This window comes from Tursiops truncatus, chromosome 10, assembly GCF_011762595.2.
Source record: "Tursiops truncatus isolate mTurTru1 chromosome 10, mTurTru1.mat.Y, whole genome shotgun sequence".
Taxonomy (NCBI): domain Eukaryota; kingdom Metazoa; phylum Chordata; class Mammalia; order Artiodactyla; family Delphinidae; genus Tursiops; species Tursiops truncatus.
In genome coordinates, this window is record NC_047043.1 from 34,060,041 (window position 1) to 34,081,896 (window position 21,856).

Here is a 21,856-nt window from a genome sequence, read left to right on the forward strand (position 1 = left end):
TGTGGGCTTCTCATTGCAGTGGCTTCTCTTGCTGCAGAGCACAGGCTCTAGGTGCCTGGGCTTCAGTAGTGGTGGCATGGGGGCTCAGGAGTTGTGGCTCAGGAGTTGGGCTCTAGAGCGCAGGCTCAGTAGTTTTGTTGCTCTGTGCCATGTGGCATCTTCCCAGACCAGGGCTCGAACCGTATGCCCTGCATTGGCGGGCAGATTTTTAACCACTGCGCCACCAGGGAAGTCCCTGACTTTTTAAAGTATTGCATTAAAATATTATTTATCTTGGGCTTCCCTGGTGGCGCAGTGGTTGAGAGTCTGCCTGCCAATGCAGGGGACACAGGTTCGTGTCCCAGTCCGGGAAGATCCCACATGCCGCGGAGCGGCTGGGCCGCTGAGCCTGAGCGTCCGGAGCCTGTGCTCCGCAACGGGAGAGGCCACAACAGTGAGAGGCCCGCGTACCGCCAAAAAAAAAAAAAAAATTATCCTGATAACCCACTTTTTTGGTACCTCCTTAAAGTTCATTCACCTGACCCTAAAGCACTTAGGTCGTGGTGTGACTGGCACAAAGTCCAGATCCGCCTGTAGGAAAAGACTGAAGATCTTTGGGTGAGTTTGAACTTGTGCTTTGCAAGGCCTAGAACACTTAGCCTCCTGGGATAGGAGCAGAGGGTGTGGACTACAACTCCCAGAAGGCCGCGCGGCACGGTGCCCTCACCGATTGGCTGGTATGGCCCCGCCCCCACCACGCCCCTGCCGGGAGGACCCGGGGCAGCGAGTCCCGGGCTAGCGTGCTCCCAAAGCCGGCTACCCAGTGTAGTCTCGCCTTGCCGGACAGGCTTCATGGCGGCCCAACCAGTGTCCCGGATGCTGCGGCGGGTCCTGAGGTCCAGCGTCCGGAGCTGCAGCTCGGGCGCTCTAGTGACGCAGCCACACCCCGGGGAGCCCTCCCAACCTGCCGTGGAGGTGAGCCTCCCGCATCCACACTTTCTTGGGGAGGGGGTGGCCTGGCAGCTGCACCTTATGCCCAGAAGCACCCCGGCCCGTCCGCGGTAGCTGCTTCTGGGAGGGGTGTCTGCCTCTGCGAGGGACTCCTCAGCGCTTATTTAGGGGTGGGGAGAGGAGTGGAATGATGTTTTCTAGATAGACTGCCCAGTCTCACCCGGTATCCCAACGAGGGGTGGCGGGGTGGGGCGCTCCTTGGGGTCTGGCTTATAAACCTCCCTGCCCACCCATCCGTGCAACCCCCTTCCAGGTCTGAGTGACTCCTAGAGATGGGGGAGCAGGCGGCAGGACTCTGGGACCAATGAGATATTATTAGTACCCCTTTCAGCCCTGCCTCACACCCAGCCTCCTTAAACATTTTCCTCCCTGCCCCCCAGTGGAGGTTGTGTGTGATCAGGTGTTTTTGTGACACCCCACTTCATAGTGTGGCACTGACTAAAAATGTCACCTTGGTGCTGCCAGTAGTCAGTTGTCACTTTGTAGTCACAGGGTTGTGTGACTCGTCCTTCACTGACTCTGTTTGTTTCATCTTCATTTCCCTTAAGAGGCTTCAGTCTCTTTCTAGAGCAGAATGGAGTCAGGACCTGGGCTCTTGCAGGTTAGGGACTCCGCTATCTCTTTAGGGTTGGGATAGCCCCCCTCAGTCCTTAACAGCTTCTCAGAGGGGTTTCCAGCATAAGAAGTTTTAAGTTTGTTTTGTCCATGTTGTCAGGGAATCATTTGGGGAGAAGCATCTCTTTTTTGGTGACGCCTTTTCTAGGCTGATCTGGTCATTCTTTTCCCACCTCCTGGCTCAGGGCTTCAGGTTCTGGGATTCATCAGATCATGCACCTGCTGTTGCTCAATCAAGGGGAGGGCCTCAGCCTGACCTGCTTTCTCCAGATCTGATCCCCCCTTCCCCCCACCCGTGGGATCCTCAGATAAGCAGATCCCATTTCTGGGAGGTGGAGAAGTTTGTCAGTATCCTTGAACTCTGAACTTTGTGGAGGGAAAAATGGGAAAGCAAAGATGAGAGATCTTCAAAGAATTCAGGAAAAGGGAAGTTTCTTCTCCCCCTTGCCCCTAATTTACTTTGAACCTTTCATCCTGTGCTAAGTGGCTTCATTCGTGGTCTCTCAGTCCTCACAATAAACCATGTGAAGTGAGTAGAGTTTGTATTTTCAGGTGAGGGTGCTCATGGAAGTTAACTTCCCTGGAGTCGCTGAGCTGTAAAGTAAGGGAACCAGAGCTCAAACTCTAGCACCTGTGCTCCTGCTTCTTTTCTGTGGGGAGAGTAGAAGAGAGGCTGCTCTTACCCTTACCTTTACACCGTGAGGGCAGGTAGCGTTAGCAGGTAAGAAGGTGGACTCAGAATGCCTCGGTTTGAATCCCAGCCCTACCACTTATTAGCTGTGTGAACTTGAGCAAGTCTTCTCAGTGCCTCAGTGTTCTCCTCTGTAAAATGGGAATAACAGTGTCTACTTCATAAGGTGGTTATAGGGCTTAAAGGAGTTAACATAATTTTTATATATATATACTTAGAACAAAACCTGGCACATGTACGTGCTGTGCACGTGGATTGCACATGATTGTTGTAATTATTCTTGCCGCCATTGCCACATACTGTGTCCCCTAAGTCCCCTCCCACCTGGACACTCAGGATAGTCATTCTGTCAACTATCTGATCACAGACCCCCCACCCTGGACGTTCCCCACCAGGGTTATCCTCAGCAGACAGGTTGCTCCTTGGGTGCTGGGTGCTCCCCTGCCTTTCTCGGTACAGTGCTTAGCCGGTGCTCTGCAGGCAGTAGAGTTAGCAGGTATTTTTTGGCTGTTTGAAACAGATCTGGTGAGGGTGCACGTGACAGAGCACTGGACAGGGAGCCCCAAGCTTTCATGCTCGCTTTGCCCCCAGTTTGACCTGGCTCCTGGGCCTGTCTCTTCCCCTCTCTTCCTGTCTTTAAAACCAGTGGGATGGACTAGCCCATCTGTACACAGTAGGGGAGGGCACAGAATGTCCTTAGGAGAATCTCAGAGGTATGTTCAACCAATCCACCGAGCTTGCCAGTTGGCAGGAGCAGGGGTGGGGGCATCTGGAAGCCCTGTCCTCCCTTCCCTTCCTGTAGGGTGTCTTTCCCCATACCCTACGTGGGGCCCTGAGGTCTGGTTTGAGATAGCAAGTGCTTGGAGAGACGGGGAAAGCCCCCGGCTGTTGTCTGTGTGTCGGGGTGTAGGTGTGGGAGAGTTGTGCAGTGAGGGGAGGGAGCTGGCTGTGAGGACAGTGGATGGGGGCATTGGGCTTGGTCCCGGGGCAGATTGAGGAGCTTCTGCAGGTGGAAAGGGGAGGCGGGTAGGGGAGACAGCTCCCTCCGGCCTGTTTGGGGCAGCAAGACAGAGGGCTTCCCCCAGTTGCAAGCACTACGCCCTTCTTTCTCCCTCTCAGGCTCCGTGCAGGCTTTGTTGGGACGACAAGGGGCTGGCCTCAGGTCCTGGGCCTGCTTCCTTGGGGCAGGGGAAAGGATGACTCTGTGCCAGGCAAAGGCACCCAGCTGTTCAGGGGGCTGGAGAGAACACAACATGGGAGAGGGCTGTGCAGGAAGGGACTGGTACATGAGGAGGGCCGGGGCGGGGCAGTCACACGTGGAAGGAAAGGAGACCTTTCAGGGGGCTGCCTGGACTTCCAACCTGCCCAGCTCCTCAACAGCTTTGTTTCAGTGAAGTGTGACTTATCCTTGCTGGGAGCCACAGGTGTGAAGACCTCACACTTAGGGTGGGGCTGGAGGGGGAGCGGAGGTCAAAGCCTGGAGCTGGGCACTTTGCCAGGTCCCCTCATTCAATAGAGATTAATTTTGAGCCATGCTGGGTATACATCCTCCCAAGGAGCAGGTAAATCAGGGCCAGTGATACTTGGGTTTGGCCTGTGCTCTTTTTCTCTTGCTCTTCTAGTGTCTACGCTCCAGAGCTGTTTGGGGGTCGGCCTTTATCATTCAGATCAAAGGCCCAAGGTTAGTGAATATTAGGGAAGGCACTTCGAGGGCAGGGTCCCTCCCTTAACTAACTCCTTCCTACCACTCTTCCCCACCACTCCATCCCAGTCTGCACTGGGTTGGTAGACAAGATATAACCAGTAGCATGTGGTAGGCTGCCTAGTTCCTGGTTGTGGCACTAGTATCTGTGGTTCTCGGGAAGCTCAGACCCCACGTGTCCTGCCCTGAGTGGTGTGACAGCAGGTCTGAAACCCCAGCCTTGGGCCCTCTGCCATTAAGTAGGGCTTTGCAAGACGAGGGAAGCTGACAGAGTGGGAAAACTAGTCACAGCGCGCACACACACACACACACAGACACACACACACACACACAGAGTGCCCCTCCATGGATACATGATGAACGGTTATTTGTAATTAGGAGTTAGATTAAGAGAATCGGAGCAGTCCTGAACACCTACCGTGTGACAGGAACTCCTCCGGTTGAGGTAGGTAGGATCATTTTCCACACTTTATGGACGAGGAAGCTAAGGCTTAGAGAATGGTAAGCAACTAGCTCTACAGCTAGTTGGTAACAGAGCCAGGCTTCTAATTCAAGTTTACCTGCTCCCGAAGCCTATGCTCAGGACCACAATCACCCCGGATTAAAATGGCACTGGGTCCTGGTGTGGCAGGGCCAGTGGGTCTCAGCCTGGGCTACAGAGCTGAACAGGGACGTTTCAGATAAACCACTAGGGCCCCATCCCAGAGAGCAGCTGAGTCCGAATCTTTGGGCTGGGGCTCTGGCATCAGCACGTCTTAGAAGGTCTTCAGGTGATTTTAATGTGTAACAAAAGCTGAGAACCACCGTATGAGGCTAAACCATTTTGACAGTAGAGACCAGCCTAGAAATGCATGGCAACCCCATTGCAACTGGGTTTTCCACACACCATCTTTCCCTCTGGATTAGGGACCTGCCTGTCTGTTCACTGACACAGCGGTTGGACACCTGCTATGACACCGGGAAACAGAGTCAGGCAGGAAGGCTTCCCACCCAGGGGAAACAGCCTGATCCAGGCCGGGGCCGGAGAATACGAGCACCTAAGGGTGTTCTACTTCTGACATGTCCTAGCCCCGCCTGGGCGAGAGGCGTTGCCGTCTCATCTGCCCAGTAATTCTCCCAGGATTCTGGGCTCCTTTGACTGGTGCTGATATTTTTTCCTCCAGGGAGTTTAAAGGGAAGAAAAAAAATGGAAGAAGGAAAGTAGGGCATGCAGTGTTGGAGGAGGAGGCAGGGATGAGGTGTGTTAATACCCAACTGAGGAGTTTGCAAGGGGGAGGGGGAGGGGAGGGGGAGAGGAGGGGGAGGGGGAGGGGAGGGCAGGGGGAGGGGAGGGAGCGTTTAGGAGGCTGCGTCAGGTGTTGGTGTGTGTGTTTAGGAGGCTGCGTCAGCTACTGGGTGTACAGAGTCTGAACGAATCTAGATAAGGTCACTCCAGGTCTCAAAAGTGAAATCTGGCCTCCCCTCCCGTGGGGGCCTAATTCCATTCTGGGTTGCCCCATTCCTCGGCTCCCTCTCCGCTTTCTGCTGAGTCATGCTCCTGGGTCCTCTCACTTGCTCCCTATTACCGGCTTTAGTTTCGCTCCTCCCTCACCCAGCCACCTCTCCCAGGATGTGAAGATTAGGGTGAGGAGGGCATCTTGGCAAGTGAGGAGGTGAGGTCTGGGGGGACTAACAAATCACTGAATTGTGAGTAGCTGCTGATTCCCAGGTGTCTGAGCTCCTGGACTGTGGTGGCCAATGGGGATGGGACTCTTTTTTTTTTTTTTTTTTTTTTTGCGGTACGCGGGCCTCTCACTGTTGTGGCCTCTCCCATTGCGGAGCACAGGCTCCGGACGCGCAGGCTCAGCGGCCATGGCTCACGGGCCCAGCCGCTCCGCGGCATGTGGGGTCTTCCCGGACCGGGGCACGAACCCGTGTCCCCTGCATCAGCAGGCGGACTCTCAACCACTGTGCCACCAGGGAAGCCCTCTTTTTTTTACAAAAAAAAATTTATTTTTTTGTCTGCGTTGGGTCTTCGTTGCTGTGCGTGGGCTTTCTCTAGTTGCGGCGAGCTGGGGCTACTCTTCACTGCAGTGCGTGGGCTTCTCATTGCCGTGGCTTCTCTTGTTGCAGAGCACGGGCTCTAGGCGCATGGGCTTCAGTAGTTGTGGCACACGGGCTTAGTTGCTCCGCGGCACATGGGATCTTCGAGGACCAGGGCTCGAACCCGTGACCCCTGCATTGGCAGGCGATTCTTAACCACTGCGCCACCAGGGAAGTCCCGGGGTGGGACACGTGATTCTGAAGTGTCCCTGCCCCACCCCCAAGGGTACTGGTGGAAAGGCAGTGGGGTGAGTAGGGAAGGAGGAACACTGTTGTTATTATTTCAGACTGCAGTTCAGGGAAATGACGGCTACTTTCTCGTCATGGGGCTGTGAGCAGGGTTTCTTAGAGGATGTGGGAAACCGGTCTTGGGGCGGGCAGAGCGAGGTCGGTTTTATGGACCCAGGAAAATCATGAAGCACCCCCTTCTACCTCGTATCCCTTCTACTTCCTGAGTCAGTCAGTGGCCCTTGACTACACATTAGAATCACCTGGAGAAGTGAAAAACACAGCATCTGGAGACTGAATTCAGCTGGTCTCCAGTAGAACTTTTTTCTTCAACTCCCCAGATGGTTCTAACATGTAGCCAGGGCTGAGGAGGTCTCTGAAGTAAATGTTTCTTCCTGGACCTCAGGAGGGCTGGAGGCCTGCTTTCTTAGGTTACAAGATCATGAGAATCCTGAGTGTTTCCCTACCAGTGTCCTGACTACCCCCTCCTTTACAGCAAGACAACCTTAGCCCACAACTGTGTTCTTATTTAACAGCTGGGAGAGCAGGCCTGGAGGAGTTAGAGAACTTTCCCAGTGTGTCCCCAAGACCTCACGGATGACCACCACAGTCATAATTTCTCTGTTCTAAAGAAATGACTTCTCCCCGCCCTATGTACCATCCCGTGTACCTTCTTGGACACACCCTATGCAACTAGGGGAAGGAATTTAGAACTTGGAATCAGAAGGCCTGGATTTGAATCCTGGTTCTGCCACGGGTGTTCTTGGACCCCATTCAAGAGCTGGTTATAATAATCCCTTTAGGTGTGGAGATGGAACAGAGAACATTCTTTGGAAACCTTAAGATGCCTTACAAACTGTTAACCTCTGTGGAGCAGTTATCTCATCAGCATGTCATGACCCAGGGCTGTGTTCTAAATGGGGGGATGGGGGAGGGGAGAGAGAACAAACTAGTTCAGATTTAGGAAAGGGCGAGGTTGGCTGCCTCCTTTCTCTCCCCAGGATGAGTTTGGGCCTTGCGGGGAGCCTCGGGCCATCTCCTCTCCTTATACCCCAAACAGTGGGTCCTTAATCCTTTCTTCTGGCCACGGGTGGGTGAAGGCTAAGGACTAAAGCAATCTGGGCACGGGGTTAGTGAGGTGGCCATCCTGGCACCTCCATTCTCCCTTCCTGGAGGCTGGTGGCCTCATTCCCTCTGTGGGTCCCCCTAGTGTGCTGTCTTCCGCCCAAGGCCTTCTGTGGGAGGGGAGCCTTCCCCATGGGTTTACCCTGCCCAGCTGGGCGTGGCCCCCGGCTGCTCCTGGGGGTGTGGCCTATTGGGTCCTCCTGGGTGTTGAGGAGGCCCCAGAGAGCCCCCCATCCGCAAGGGGGAGGCAGCTTGTGTGACACCCCCTCCCTCACAGTGAGTGACTTTGTTTCGAGCTCAAGGTAAGGAATGAGAGGTCTGGGTTGGACAAGTGGCTTCCGTGTCCCAGGCCACCTTCCCTCTCAGCTACCTGCTGTCTCCCTCCTCCTTTCTGGACGTGCTTGTCTGGTGGCGTGGTTGCCAGGTGCCAAATGGCACCTGCCCTCCCAGTGACCCATCCAAGAGATGCTAGAGATGGCTGTTCCCAGATAGGCTTCCTTTGAGGGAGGGGTAGCAGGGAGGAGGTGGGGCCCGGCTGGGGCTTAGTGCCCTTCCCTGTGCCTTGCTGCCCGGCCGGTAGGCAGCTGCACCCTGCAGGGGTCCTCCACCCTGGGGCTGAGTGTGGGACCTTGGAGGGGCACGTCCTTCCTTCCAAGCCTGTTTCCAAACCTGTAAATAAGAGGAGAATACCAGACCCCCAGGACTGCGGAGCCCATGTGGATGGAAAGGCTAGCAGTGTGCGCGGGTGTCAGAGAGGAGGGAGGAGATGGTCGAGGGGAGAGGGCTTGCTCTCCCCAGGTGGGCGCTCCTCGCACCTCTCCCCCAGCCCCTGTTGTCGCAGGTGCCGTCTGGACGGAGGCGGTTCCTGAGGGAGCACGCGGCCCCCTTCTCTGCCTTCCTCACCGACAGCTTTGGCCGGCGCCACAGCTACCTGCGGATCTCCCTCACCGAGAAGTGCAACCTCAGATGTGAGTCGCCCTCCTGGGCTCCTGTCCCTCTGCTGCAGTAGCCCCTAAATCACCCCGTGTCTGGGAATCCTTCTCAATCCTCCCCATTCCTCTTTCTAGAAAACTCCACCTGCCCTTCTTCCTTGCTTGCCAGGTGGGGTTCATGGGCAAGGTAGGGGTCAAGGGTGAGTTTTATGATTCTGGAAGCTGGGTTCTACTTGGGATTAGGTTGGAGAACAGAATTGCTGTTGGGTTTAGGATTGAGGTTGGCCTGGGATCTCCCACTCTTCGGGGCTCTTTCCCCTCCCTCCTGTTTCCTTGCGGTCCCCACGGTTCAGGACGTGGCATGGGGACTGCTGGACGGTGTAAACAAGTGAGATAGGCAGCAGTGCCAGCTATAAAGACACCCCAACCCCAGTCCCGTGAGACGAGTTGTCTGGGGCCAGGCTAGTACACAGAGTCCTTGTTTCATAACCCCACGCGGAGTGCTCTGGGCCAGATCCACCGCTGGAGGGGCTTCCGAAGTGTGTTTGTCCATCGGTCCTGCCTGCCTTCCCTCCCTCCTTCTCTTCTTCCTTCCTTTCTCTCACTGTAGCTCACAATAAGAAATACATTTACTTCATGGCCCATAAATACGTGCATGTGTAGTAAATGTTTAACCAAACAATACCCATTACGTGCAGTACTGATGTTCTGATGTTGTTACCTAATCTGCTCCATCTTAAAAGACCAATTCTGGACCTTTCACTGATTTGACTGAATGACCCCCTAGCGGATCCTGACCACTGGTACTGATTAAACCCGTACCATGGGAACTGATGGGAGGAGGTGGTGCCCCCTCGCTGGCCAGGGCTCGCCTCATTTATCCCCTTCTGCTACCTCGCCCTGAACAGGTGGTACCTCAGTTTTCCAACCTGTGAAATGGGACTGATGATCGCCTGTAGGAGACAAACTGGGTGTGAGAACATGTGTAGCCACAGAGGAGAGCAGCTTTGCCCAGGCCAGGGAGCACCTCCCAGCCCCCTTCACCTTAGGACACATAGAGAAGGGTCCCTGTTTGTCAAAACCAGATGAAATGAAGGAGATGAACGATGGCAGAAGGAATGGGCCCGGGGCCCTGGCCTTCCATGTCTCGGCCTGCCCTACCTCCAGCCAGGCTGAGCTGTCAGCCTCATTTATCATCTTTAAGCCCTGAGGGACAGCAAGGCCAGTTGGGGAAGGGGTGTTAAATTTTGTAGGTGAGAGTGGTGAGCCCCCAAAGAGAATCTGGCCCAGGGTTTGTGCCTCCTCAGACTTGGCCGGGTCTTTCCTCATGGCTGGGGTGGGGTTCAGGAGACACTCGTGGCCTGGTGGGGGAGTTGGGGACTGGTGACATCGCAGCCTGACTGCTGCAGTCACTTCCTTCCTCCACGTCCCCTCCCTCCCCTCAGGTCAATACTGCATGCCCGAGGAGGGTGTCCCTCTGACCCCCAAGGCGGACCTGCTGACCACAGAGGAGATCCTAACCCTGGCCCGCCTCTTTGTGAAAGAAGGTGTAGACAAGATCCGACTCACGGGCGGGGAGCCGCTCATTCGGCCGGACGTGGTGGACATCGTGGGTGAGTTGACAGAAGTCGTCACCACCTCTCCCAGCTTGTGCCTCCTCCAGCTGGGCTCCAATATTAATATCAGAAGCTAACACTCCTTTCGGCATTATGCTCACAGAGTCCTACGCCTTCTGAGACAGGTACCATTCCTATTCCCAGTTTGTAAAGAATTGAGGCACAAAGAAGTTCAGTAACTGGCCCAAGGTCACAAAGCTGGTAAGCGCCAGAGCCCAGTGGTTTGATGTCAAATTTAGACTAAAGTCCTCACCAGGGCTTGGAGGCCCGCGTGATCCGGTTCCCGTCAACCGCAGAGACCTTTCTCCTGCCGCTTGGCCTCCGTCCTCCCCTGCATTCATGCTGCCGGGCCTTTGCACACGCTGTTCCCTTTGCCAGGAGCACAGGGCTCCCTGCCTGCCTCATTCAGGGGTCTGCTCCCGTGTCGTCTCCTTGGGGAGACCTCCTTGGCTGCTCTGTCTAAATTCCCCCTCACATACCCCAGCTGCTCTGTCTCCCAGGAGTTGGCAGGGTACAGACCATGGACCAAAACCAGGCCACCACCTGTGTGTGTGTGGCCTGCAAGCTAAGAATAGTTTCTATATTTTTAAATGATTGAAAAAGAAAATCAAAAGAATAGCATTTGTGGCACTTGAAAATTATATGAAATTTAAAATTCACTGTCCATTAATAAAGTTTTATTGGCACATAGCCACACCCACTCATTTACATATCTCCCCTGTTGCAGAGCTAAGTTGCCACAAAGACCATATGGCCAGCAAAGCCAAAAGTGTTTACTGTCTGGCCTTTTAACAGAAAAAGTGTGGCAATCCTACTCTATCACGTGGTGTTATTTGGTTGGTTTTTGTCTGTCTCCTCATTTACTAGCATGAAAGCTCTCATGGAGCTGGGCAGGTTCTATTCACAGCTGTGTTTCGAGCACCTAGGGAAGCGCCTACACACAGTTGGGGCTCACTGGTGTTTGCTGGATGAGTGAAGGTGGTTCAAAATACGATCTCTGAAGGATGACGTGTCCACGTGTGAATCTCAGCTGCACCTCATACTAGTAGTATATCTTTTTTTTTTTTGCGGTACGCGGGCCTCTCACTGTTGTGGCCTCTCCCGTTGCGGAGCACAGGCTCCGGACGCGCAGGTTCAGCGGCCATGGCTCACGGGCCCAGCCGCTCCGCGGCACGTGGGATCTTCCGGGACTGGGGCACGAACCCGTGTCCCCTGCATCGGCAGGCAGACTCTCAACCACTGCACCTCCAGGGAAGCCCTAGTAGTATATCATGAGCAACTTTTAAAGTCCGTCCTAAGCCTTCAGACAGGGTAACCTACCTTATAGGGTGGACCTTGGGAGGAAATGAGAAGGAAATGCCCAGCTAGTGGCGAGTGCTGTGTATGGCCCAGCAGAGCCTCTTGCCATAGGCTGGTTCTAAGCCCCGAGGTCAGGCAGAGACCATGAGCATTTAATTGTGAAAGATGGAATCCGAGGAAAATAAGTTTCCATGTTCTTGACTGCTGAGGCCCCGGCTCCAGCTGCTCGGGGTGGGATCTCCCAGCCCCCAGCTCTCTGCCTCACTTGCTGGTTCAGTAAACGTTCTCTGGAACGCCTTCTTACGTGCCCGGCACTGTGCTGGCGTCAGAGGGGAGTGAGCTGCAGGCCCAGCCTTCAGGGACCCCCAGCCCATTGGCGGAAGCAGCCCCTGGAGCCTGCCGCCATCTGGTGAGGAGCCCAGGTGCTGTGGGAGCCCCGAGGAGGGGCCCAGGGACCCCTGCAAGCTCTTTCCTCCCTCTTTCCCTGTGGCCAGCTCCCTCCCACCCCCACCGATCGCTTGATCTGGAATCCTGCCATCATTCCTAGGCTACACATGCTGGCCCAGGGGAGTTGACCTGACCCCCTGTTCAGGCAGCTCCTCAGAGCCTGAAAAGCAGCCTGGGTTCCAGGAAAGGACCAAACCTGGCTGGCTGCCAGGCCCCAGCCCCCTCGGTCAGGGCACTTCATCTGCCCTCTGTCCAGGGCCTGTGGGCGAGCCTGTGATCACTGCTGGTCAGAGAGGGGTGACTGAGTGCAGATGGGAGGATGCAGAGTCTCCACGGAAGCCACCACCTTGCTTAGTAGGAGGCCAGGGAGCCAGGAGAGGCGGCAGCCCTGTTCCCGCTCTGGGCTCTTCCACCCCCTGGCCGTGTGAACTTGTGCAGGTTCCTGCCCCACCCTGGGCCTCAGTGTCCTAATCTATGCGCTGGTCACCTCCCAGCCTTTCCTGCTCTGATGGCCCTGGGTTGTTGGTCCTGGCTGATAGCGTGAGGCTGGCAAGGGTTTATCACCACATAGATGCTGGTTAGGACAGGGACCAGCCGCAGTGACTGACTTTGGAGGGTTTATCTCTTGCTTTAAGGGTGTGCACTGATGGGGCAGGGGTGGGGTGGGGGGAACTCTACCCCTCCCCAGGCCCTCCCCCAGTGCTCCAAGACAAATGGCAGTTGATGTGTTTGCTAACACTTTGACATCTCCCAGCCTAGCTCCTTTGATCCTCCCCAGGGGTACTTCTTCAGAGCAAAATCACCCTGAAGGGCAGGGCAGGTGGGGCTATTAGGGAAGAAGGGCTGGGGTAAGTGGAGGGGCATGTTCTTAAGCACTTGCCCCGCCCTCCCAGCTGAGAGTTTCGAGGGACCCCACCCTGGGGGCGCAGTGTGAAGGGGCTGCTGGTTTCACCAAGCAGGCTGTCCTGGTCACTCGGGGTCCCTGCCTGAGGCTGTCAGCCCCGGGACTGGTGTTGTCGATCTCCACCTGAGAAGACAGCTCAGCTCTCCCCGTCAGCCGTCTGTGATCCCCTCCACCAACCCCAAGACGCTCCGGCACTCCTCCATCCCGGCTTGTGTATGAACAAGTTCCTCTCCTCCCTCCTTTTCTTGGGTGTAAGGCAGTGCTGTCCAATACAACTTTCTGGGGTGATGGAAATGTTCTCTATCTGTGTTGTCTGATAAGGTAGCCAGCCTTGGGCTTCACAAGCGGCTGTTGTGACTGAGGAACTGAATTTGGAACTTTATTTTCATTGATGTAAATGCCCACGTGTAGTTAGCGGCTGCCACGTTGGATGGTGAAGGTTTGAGATTTTCCAAAAGAAATTAAAAGAGGGGAACTATAGGCACACTTACTTTATGGTGCTTTGCTTTACCGCCCTTTACAGATACTGCGTTTTTTTTTTTTTTTTTACAAATTGAAGGTTTGTGGCAACCCTGCATCGAGCAAGTCTATCGGTGCCGTTTATCCAACAGCATTTGCTCACTTTGTATCTCTGTGTCACAGTTTGGTAATTCTCACAATATTTCCAACACTTTCATTATTTTTGTTATGGTGATCTGTGATCAGTTATCTTTGTTACTACTGCAACTCCCTGTAGGCTTAATAGTAGTAATTTTTAGCAATGAAGTATTTTTTAATAAAAGTATGTACTTTTTTTTAGACTAATGCTATTGCACACTTAATAGACTCAAGGATAGTGTAGACATAACTCTTACATGCACTGGGAAACCAGGAAAACCCATGTGACTTGCTTTATTGTGATACGTGCTTTATTGCAGTGGTCTGGAACCAAACCCACAATATCCCCAAGGTATGCCTGTAAACATACAAGTATCAATACTGTGATAGTGTTGGCAGTGTTTGCAGAGGAAGGATTTGGGGTTCTAATTTCAAGGCTGACTTCCGCTGTCAGATGACAGCTTAGTTGGAGAATCACTCAGTCCTGCAGGCTTTCCCTGTTTTGTCCTTCCTTCCTCCCTTCCTTTCGTCCGTTATGTTGAAGAAATGAATGATGGAGCATCCAGGTCTCACAGCTTAGAGCCCATAAGAGGCCTAATGCAATGGAGAGCAGCCATTGAAGGCTTTGAAATGGCGTGAAGTTTTTTTTTTTTTTTTTTTTTTTTAATTTATTTATTTTATGGCTGTGTTGGGTCTTCGTTTCTGTGTGAGGGCTTTCTCTAGTTGTGGCAAGCGGGGGCCACTCTTCATCGCGGTGCGCGGGCCTCTCACTATCGCTGCCTCTCTTGTTCTCTGAGGAGCGCAGGCTCCAGCCGCGCAGGCTTATGGGCCCAGTCGCTCCGCGGCATGTGGGATCCCCCCAGACCAGGGCTCGAACCCGTGTCCCCTGCATCGGCAGGCAGATTCTCAACCACTGCGCCACCACGGAAGCCCGGCGTGAAGTTTTTTGTTTCCTTTTATTTTTGATGGACTCTAGTTACCTAGAATTAGATTAAATCATAATCCTGGGTTTGTGACATAATCTCATTATTGATCCGTGCATGGCCTTTTTTACTTTATTCATACAAATTTATTTACATGTTTTAATAATGTTATGAATTCCTAAGGAAACCCACTACCTCATTAATTTTTTTGGAAGAATCAAACCCTGGCAAGAATCTTTAACCACCTCTGTGGACTTCCCTACCCTGTACTTCCTCCCTCCCAAGGAAACACTCCTCAACGTGGTGTTTATCATTCCCTTGCTTTTTAAAACTGAGATGGTGTTTTTGAACTTTATAAGAATCGTGCTGTGTGCAGTCTTTCAGGAATCACTCTTTTGACGCAACTGAAATGAACATATGTCATCCAGAGCTGCAGTTCATTTTCTCTGCGACCTCCTGTTCCATGAAATGAATCCACCACACTTCCTGTTGGTGAACATTTGGGTTGTTTCCAGTTTATTGATATTATAAACAGTGCTGCTTTAAATACGTGTATTCTCATTCATGTGTCTCGGTATACAATTTCTCTAGGAGTGGAGTTTGCTGGGTTACTGAATACGTGAATGTTTAATCTTGGCGAACCATTCGGCATTGTCTTCCAGGGGCTGTGCTACTTTACACTGTCCCCAGCAGTACCTAAGGATCCCCTGGATCCTCCCCGACATTCAGTATTATCATTCTGGACCTTTGCCAGTGGACTGGGTATAAAATGCTATTTTATTGTGGTCTTGACTTGTGCTTCTTTGTTTAGAATGAGGTCAGTCATCTTGTCACCTATTAGCCGTGTATATTTATTTTTCTCTTCAATGCCAAATCGTATCACGTGCCTGTTTTTCTATTTGGTTATTTATCCTTTCATATTGGTTTGTTCCAAGTTCTTGATGTATGTTGCAAACGTCTTCTTCCAATTTGAAAAGCAAGCCATACTTTGTGTAACAATTCTTTTGACAATGGTAGTTCTTGAATTTGTCAGTTCTGTCTTTTATGGTTAGTGCTTTTTGTACTTATTAATGAAACACCTCACCCAAGGTCAGAACAACTACCTATGTTTCTACTAGAATATTTAAAGTTTTGCTTTTTGCTTTTAAGTCTTTAATCTGTGGATAATTTCAGGGACTCCAGTTTCATTTTTTTCCATGTGAATGGTCATTTTTTCTAGTTCCTTCTACTAAATAGTTCCCACTTCCTCCATAAATCTACCATGTGTGCATTGGTCTGTTTTGGGTTCTGTTCTATTCAGTTTGTCTATCTCTGTGTCAATATCATACAGTCTTAATCTCCGTAGCTTCATAATAAGTCCATTATCTGATAAGGCAAGTCCTTTTTATTCTTCAGCAGTGCTTTAGCTATTCTAAGCTTTGTCCATCCGTGGAAATTTTAGAATCTGCCTACCAAGTTCCCTGGAAAATTCTGTTGGGAGGTTTTTTCCTTTTTTTTATTGTGTTAAAATACACATAAAATTTACCAACTTATTTAAATGTACAGCTCATTGGTATTAAGTATTCACATTCACATTTTGCAGCCATCACCACCATCTATTTCCAGTCTCCTGTAAATCTGAAAATCTATATCCATCAAATAATGACTCCCATTCTCCTCTTCCCCAGCCCCTGGCAACCACCATTATACTTTCTAGCTTTATGATTTTGGCTACTGTAAGAACCTCGTATAAGTGGAATCACGCAGTATTTGTCTTTTTGTGACTGGCTTATTTCACTTAGCGTAATGTCCTCGAGGTTCATTCATGCTGTGGCATATTGAGGAATTTCTTTTAAAGGCTGAATTATATTCCACTGTATGAATACACTACATTTTGGTAATTCATTCATTGGTCAACTTGGGTTGCTTCCATGTTTTAGCTATTGTGAATAATGCTGCTGTGATCATGGATGTACAAATATTTCTTTGAGACCCTGCTTTCAGTTCTTCTGGGTTTATATGCAGAAATGGAATTGCTGGATCATGTGGTAATTCTGGGTTTTCTGAGGAACGTCAATACTGTTTTCCACAGGGGCTATACCATTTTGCATTCTTACCAACAGTGCAGAAGGGTTCCAGTTTCTCCACATCTTCACCAACACTTGTTGTTTTCTGGGTTTTTTTTTTTTTTTTTTATATAGTAGCCATCCTAGAAGTATGAGGTAGTATTGCATTGTAGTTTTGATTTGTATTTCCGTAGTGGTTGAGCATCTTGTCATGTGTTTATTGGCCATTAATATATCTTCTTTGGAAAAATGTCTCTTTGAGTCTTTTGCCCATTTTTGAATTGGATTGTTTTTGTTGTTGAATTTTAGGAGTTCCCTGTTATTCTAGATATTAATCCCTTAACAGGTATATGATTTTCAGATATCTCCCCCATTCTGTAGGTTGCCTTTCTGCTCTGTGGATAGTGTCTTTTATGTACAATTTTTTTAAATTTTCATGAAGTCCAGTTTGTGTTTTCTTTTGTTGCCAGTGCCTCTGGGTCATTGGATTCAGCAGTGATTTCTTGGGTATGTTATGAAGCTTTATTCCTATGATTTCTTCTCAGAGTTTTATTGTTTTACATTTAGGTCCAACTGCATTCTTTTGCATGCGAATATCCAGTTTTCCCAACACCATTTGTTGAAATGTCCTGTCCCCATTGAATGGTCTTGGCACCCTTGTCAAAAATCGTTTGACCATATATGTGAGGATTTACTTCTGGGCTCTGTTTTATTCCATTGGTCTTTATGTCTGTCTTTATGCCAATCCCACACATTTGATTACTGTAGCTTTGTAGGAAGGTTTGAAATTGAAATGTGAGACCTCCAGTGTTTTGTTCTTTTTCGAGATGATTTGGGGTCCCTTGAGATTCCATATGAGTTTTAGGATGGGTTTTTCTATTTATACAAAAGATATCATTGGGGTTTTGTTAAGGACTGCATTGAATCTGTAGATTGCTTTGGGTAGTATTGACATTTTAACAACATTAAGTCTTCTAATTCATGAACATGGGGTGTGTTCCCATTTATTTATGTCTTTTTAAATTTATTTCAGCAGTGTTTTGTAGTTTTCATTGTACAAGGCTCTCACCTCTTTGGTTAAGTTAAATCCTAAGTATTTTATTCTTTCTGATGCTGTTGTAAATGGAATAGTTTCTGTAATTCCCTTTGTTCATTGTTTGTGTATCTGTTGGGATTTTATTGCATTGTATCAAGTTGGGGGAATTGACATCTTGTTTGTTCACATCCCCACCTTCCCACAGCCATTTCCCTCCTTTGCCCCTTTCTTTGCTCTAGGTAGTTGGCCCCTAGGGACTACATCACCCAGGGTCCCTTGCCTGTTGGGTTCCTGATGGGTTTGGCCAATGAGATCAGGTTTTTGTTTTGTTTTTTTTCCTGCTCTCTGCTCTATTTCTATGCTGGGTTTTTGACTGTAGCTAAGTTCCCTTCAGGGCTAAAACTCCTACAGGGCAGCCAGTCTTCCATGGTGCCTTAACTGGACTCCTAACTTAATTTCCTCCTCAGGTCCTTTTGGCCCTAGGCATGGTTATGGATCCCTAGTGTTTCTAGTCTGAGTGCTGTACTGTTCATTGTTGAGACCATTAAGTCTGCCCACACCTTTGTGAGTAGTCCTTTCATTAAATTCTTTATTTTAACCATCTGGGATGAATTCTGCTTTATGCTAGGATCCTCAGAGTTACAGTGTCATGTTTAAAATTATATTTTCTATTATTGTCGTGGTTGACATTCTTTTTTTTTTTGCGGTACGCGGGCCTCTCACTGTTGTGGCGTCTCCCATTGCAGAGCACAGGCTCCGGACACGCAGGCTCAGCGGCCATGGCTCATGGGCTCAGCTGCTCCGTGGCATGTGGGATCTTCCCAGACCAGGGCACGAACCCGTGTCCCCTGTGTCGGCAGGCGGGCTCTCAACCACTGCGCCACCAGGGAAGCCCATCATGGTTGATATTCTTATCACTGTCTTATCAATGCTATAATATGTCTGTTTAGAGTCTTTGGAGTTTTCTCCACTAGCAACCACATCATCTGCAACTAAAGACAATTTTTTCTCCTATCTTTAGGTCTTTAATTTCCTTTTCTTGTCCTATTGCAGTATCTAGGATCTCAAGTACAATGTTGAATAGTAGTGGTAATAAAAGAATACTCCTAATGTTTCCCCATTTAGAATGATGTTTCTTTCTTTTTTTAATTTTTATTGGGGTATAGTTGCTTTACAATGTTGTGTTAGTTTTAGAATGATGTTTCTTAGAAGCTTTTTTTCACAATAACTTTTAGGTAATGAAGTTCCCTTACTAGTACTAAGTTTGTTTTTTAAATTATACACTTTCTTTTTTTTTTTTGGTACATGGGCCTCTCACTGTTGTGGCCTCTTCCGTTGCGGAGCACAGGCTCCGGACGTGCAGGCTCAGCGTCCATGGCTCACGGGCCCAGCCGCTCCGCGGCATGTGGGATCTTCCCGGACCGGGGCACGAACCCGTGTCCCTTGCATCGGCAGGTGGACTCTCAACCACTGCGCCACCAGGGGAAGCCCTAATTATACACTTTCTTAATGTGTGTTAGGATGATCTATGATTTTTCATTTTTACTCTGTTACTCTGAATGACATTGATAGCTTTTCTGACATTGTACCTGGAATACACTCAACCTAGGCATGGTCTGCTATGCTTTTGTCTACTGTTAGGTTCAGTTTATTAATATTTTGTGTAAGTTTTTGCATTTATATCCGTGAGTGAATTGGGTGTATGATTTTTCTTTTTCATGCCTGCCTTAACTGATTTGTGGTATTAAATTTCAAAGAATGAGTTAGGTAGTGTATCAGGCTGCTAAAACAGAATATCACAAATTGGGTAGCTTATGAACAGCAAATGATTTCTCACAGTTCTGGAGGCTGGAATTCAAGATAAGGGTGCCAACATGGTCAGGTGTGGGCTCTCTTCTGGGTCACAGACTTTTCATTGTATTCTATCTTCATAAGGCAGAAGATGCTGCAGAGATCTGTAGAATCTTTTTTATAAGAGCACTAATCCTTCCATCCTTATGACCTAATCACCTCCTAAGAGCTCCACCTTCCAACACCACCACATTGATGGTAATCACTTCTTTAAAAGTTTGGTAGAGCTCACGTGTAAATTGTCTGTGCCTGGTATTTTATTTGCAGGGAGATTTTTTTTTTTTTTTTTTTTTTTTTTTTTGCGGTACAGGGGCCTCTCACTGTTGTGGCCTCTCCCGATGCGGAGCACAGGCTCCAGACACGCAGGCCCAGCGGCCATGGCTCGCAGGCCCAGCAGCTCCGCGGCACATGGGATCCTCCCGGACCGGGGCACGAACCCGTGTCCCCTGCATCGGCAGGCGGACTCCCAACCACTGCGCCACTAGGGAAGCCCTTGTCGGGAGATTTTTAATTGCATCTTCAATTTCTTTAATAGTTACTGTATTATTCAAGTTCTCTACTTTTGGAGTCAGTTTTGATAGTTTCTTTTTTTAATTTGTCATTATGTCAGTTGTATGAAATTGTTGGTAATATTTTCTTATTATCTTTTTATCTTAGTTTTACTTGCAGTTTTGTCTTTTTTATTCTTAATGTGGTTTATTTGTGTCTTTATCTCTTTTTGTTGTTAAGTCTTGCAAGAGATTTGTCCATTGTGCTATTCTTAAACAAACCAACTTTTGAACTTGTTGAACCTTTTATTGTGTATTCATATTCTATTTCATTATTTCTGTTTCTGTCCTAATGTAGCCTATTGTTTTCATAACATTTATTTTTATTTTTTCTGATTTTTCTTTGATCTATGAGATATTTAGAAGTGTTTTTAATTTCAAAATATGAGGATTTTAATTCATATTTTTATTAAAGTATAATTATATTGTGGTCAGAGAATCTTATCTCTATGAAACTTATCCTTTTAAATTTATTGAGGATTGCTTTATGACGTAGTATATTGGCAGTTTTTATAAATGTTTTTTATATACTTGAGGAGCTTGTCCTTTAATTATTACATGAAGAAGTCTATACTTGTTCATTGGATCCAGCTGGTTAATTTTATTTCCCAAACCTTTGGTTATGTCAATCTTGGCTGGCTTTTTATCTGCTTGGCCTGCCAATAATAAATAAGTAGGTGGTTTTGTTAGTTTCTCCCAGAGGTCCAGTTGCTTTTATTTTATCTATAGTTGAGGTGATTTTATTAGGTTCATATGTGGTTAGAATTGTTATGTCTTCTTCATAAATTGGATCTTTTATCACTGTGTAGTAGGTCTCTCTCCATGATGATACTTTTAGTCTTAAGGTCTGTGTATTTTATTTTACTAAAGCTATATCAGCTTGCTTTTAGCTTTAGTGTGCTGTTTTATCTGTTTTCATCTATTCATCTTAAACCTTTCTGTATTCTTATACTTTAGATATGTCTCTTACAATAGCACATAGCTGTTACTTTGATCAAATTTGACAATCTTTGACTTTTAACTGGCAAGTTTATTCTAGTTGCCTTTGTTGTAATTGTTGAAATAGTTGGACTCATTTCTACACTTTTTTCTGTCATGCTTTTTTTGTGCTTCTTTTTCCTCCTTTTTGACTTTTAAATAAATGACCCTCCCCCTTTTTTCTTCCTCACAAGGCAAAAAGTTTAGCACACTCTTAGGCCCTTGATTTTTTTCAACCCTCCCCCACCTGTATTGTTGATATTTTCTATAATTTTTCTTTCAGGTCATTACAAATAGTCTGCCCCTCTGTATCTCTTATAAGCACATGCTCTGCCTTTTAAGATAACAACAAACTTTACCAAGGTATTTGATCATTCATCTTCCTGTGAGTTTCTCGAGATTGTCTTTTTTTTTAAGTTCCTGGATTCTGTGTTTCTTCAGGGTTGATTTGGTGGAGGGAGCCAAAAACTACTACTAATTTTCCATATTGTCAGAGTCCCAGAGGAAAGTTCTTTTCTTTGTTTTTAAAACAACAACTTTTATTTTTAAACTTTCATTTTCTTACTACAAAAGTAATACATGTTTATTTCAGATAAGCAAAAATAGTATCACTACTGCCCAACTGTAACCACTGTCAACATCTTGGTTTGGCGACCTTCCTGTCTTTTTTCTTTGCACCTAGTTTTCAACTACTGTTTTTAACCTGCCCTCTGGATTTAATGTGACATGTGTATTTCCCAACATCCTAACTTATTCTTTTACAGAGTCATTTTTAGTTGCATAATATTCCATCATCATTTAGACAAAGCATAATTTAGCCAGTTTTCTGTTGTTGGCCATCTGGATGTTTTCCTACATCCCTTTATTATGTATTGCTCACCGATTAACATCCTTGTACATAAGTATTGTTCTCATCTATGATTATTGTTTGGTTTGGATTTTGGTGTGTGGTTTTTTTTTTTTTTTTGGTTTTATTTAGATTCCACACATAAGTGAGATTATATGGTATTTGTCTTCTCTGTCTGACTTATTTCATTTAGCATAATGCCCTCAAGGGCTATCCATGTTGTCACAAATGGCAAGATTTCCTTCTTTTTTATGGCTGAATGATATTCCATTACACACACACACACACACACACACACACGTTTTCCTTATCCATTCGTCCATTGATGGACAAATCTTGGTTATTATAAATAATGCTACAGTGAACATAGGAATGCATATATCTTTTTGAGTTAATGTTT

The 21,856-nt window shown here is 48.3% G+C and overlaps 1 protein-coding gene across 18 annotated transcripts in view; it reads left to right on the forward strand.

Annotated features, from left to right (window-relative positions):
• The first annotated feature begins 753 nt into the window (after positions 1–753).
• The window catches only part of MOCS1 (molybdenum cofactor synthesis 1), a 42,969-nt gene continuing 21,866 nt past the window's right edge, over positions 754–21,856 (forward strand). For 10 of the 18 annotated variants that reach the window (XM_033864303.2, XM_073810754.1, XM_073810756.1 and 7 more), the window contains exons 1-3: positions 759–954; positions 8,275–8,401; positions 9,811–9,978. In XM_033864303.2, coding sequence (XP_033720194.1) covers positions 832–954; positions 8,275–8,401; positions 9,811–9,978 — 418 coding nt within the window. In that variant the 5' untranslated portion in view covers positions 759–831. The other 8 variants (XM_033864306.2, XM_073810762.1, XM_073810763.1 and 5 more) reach the window with 8 other exon arrangements.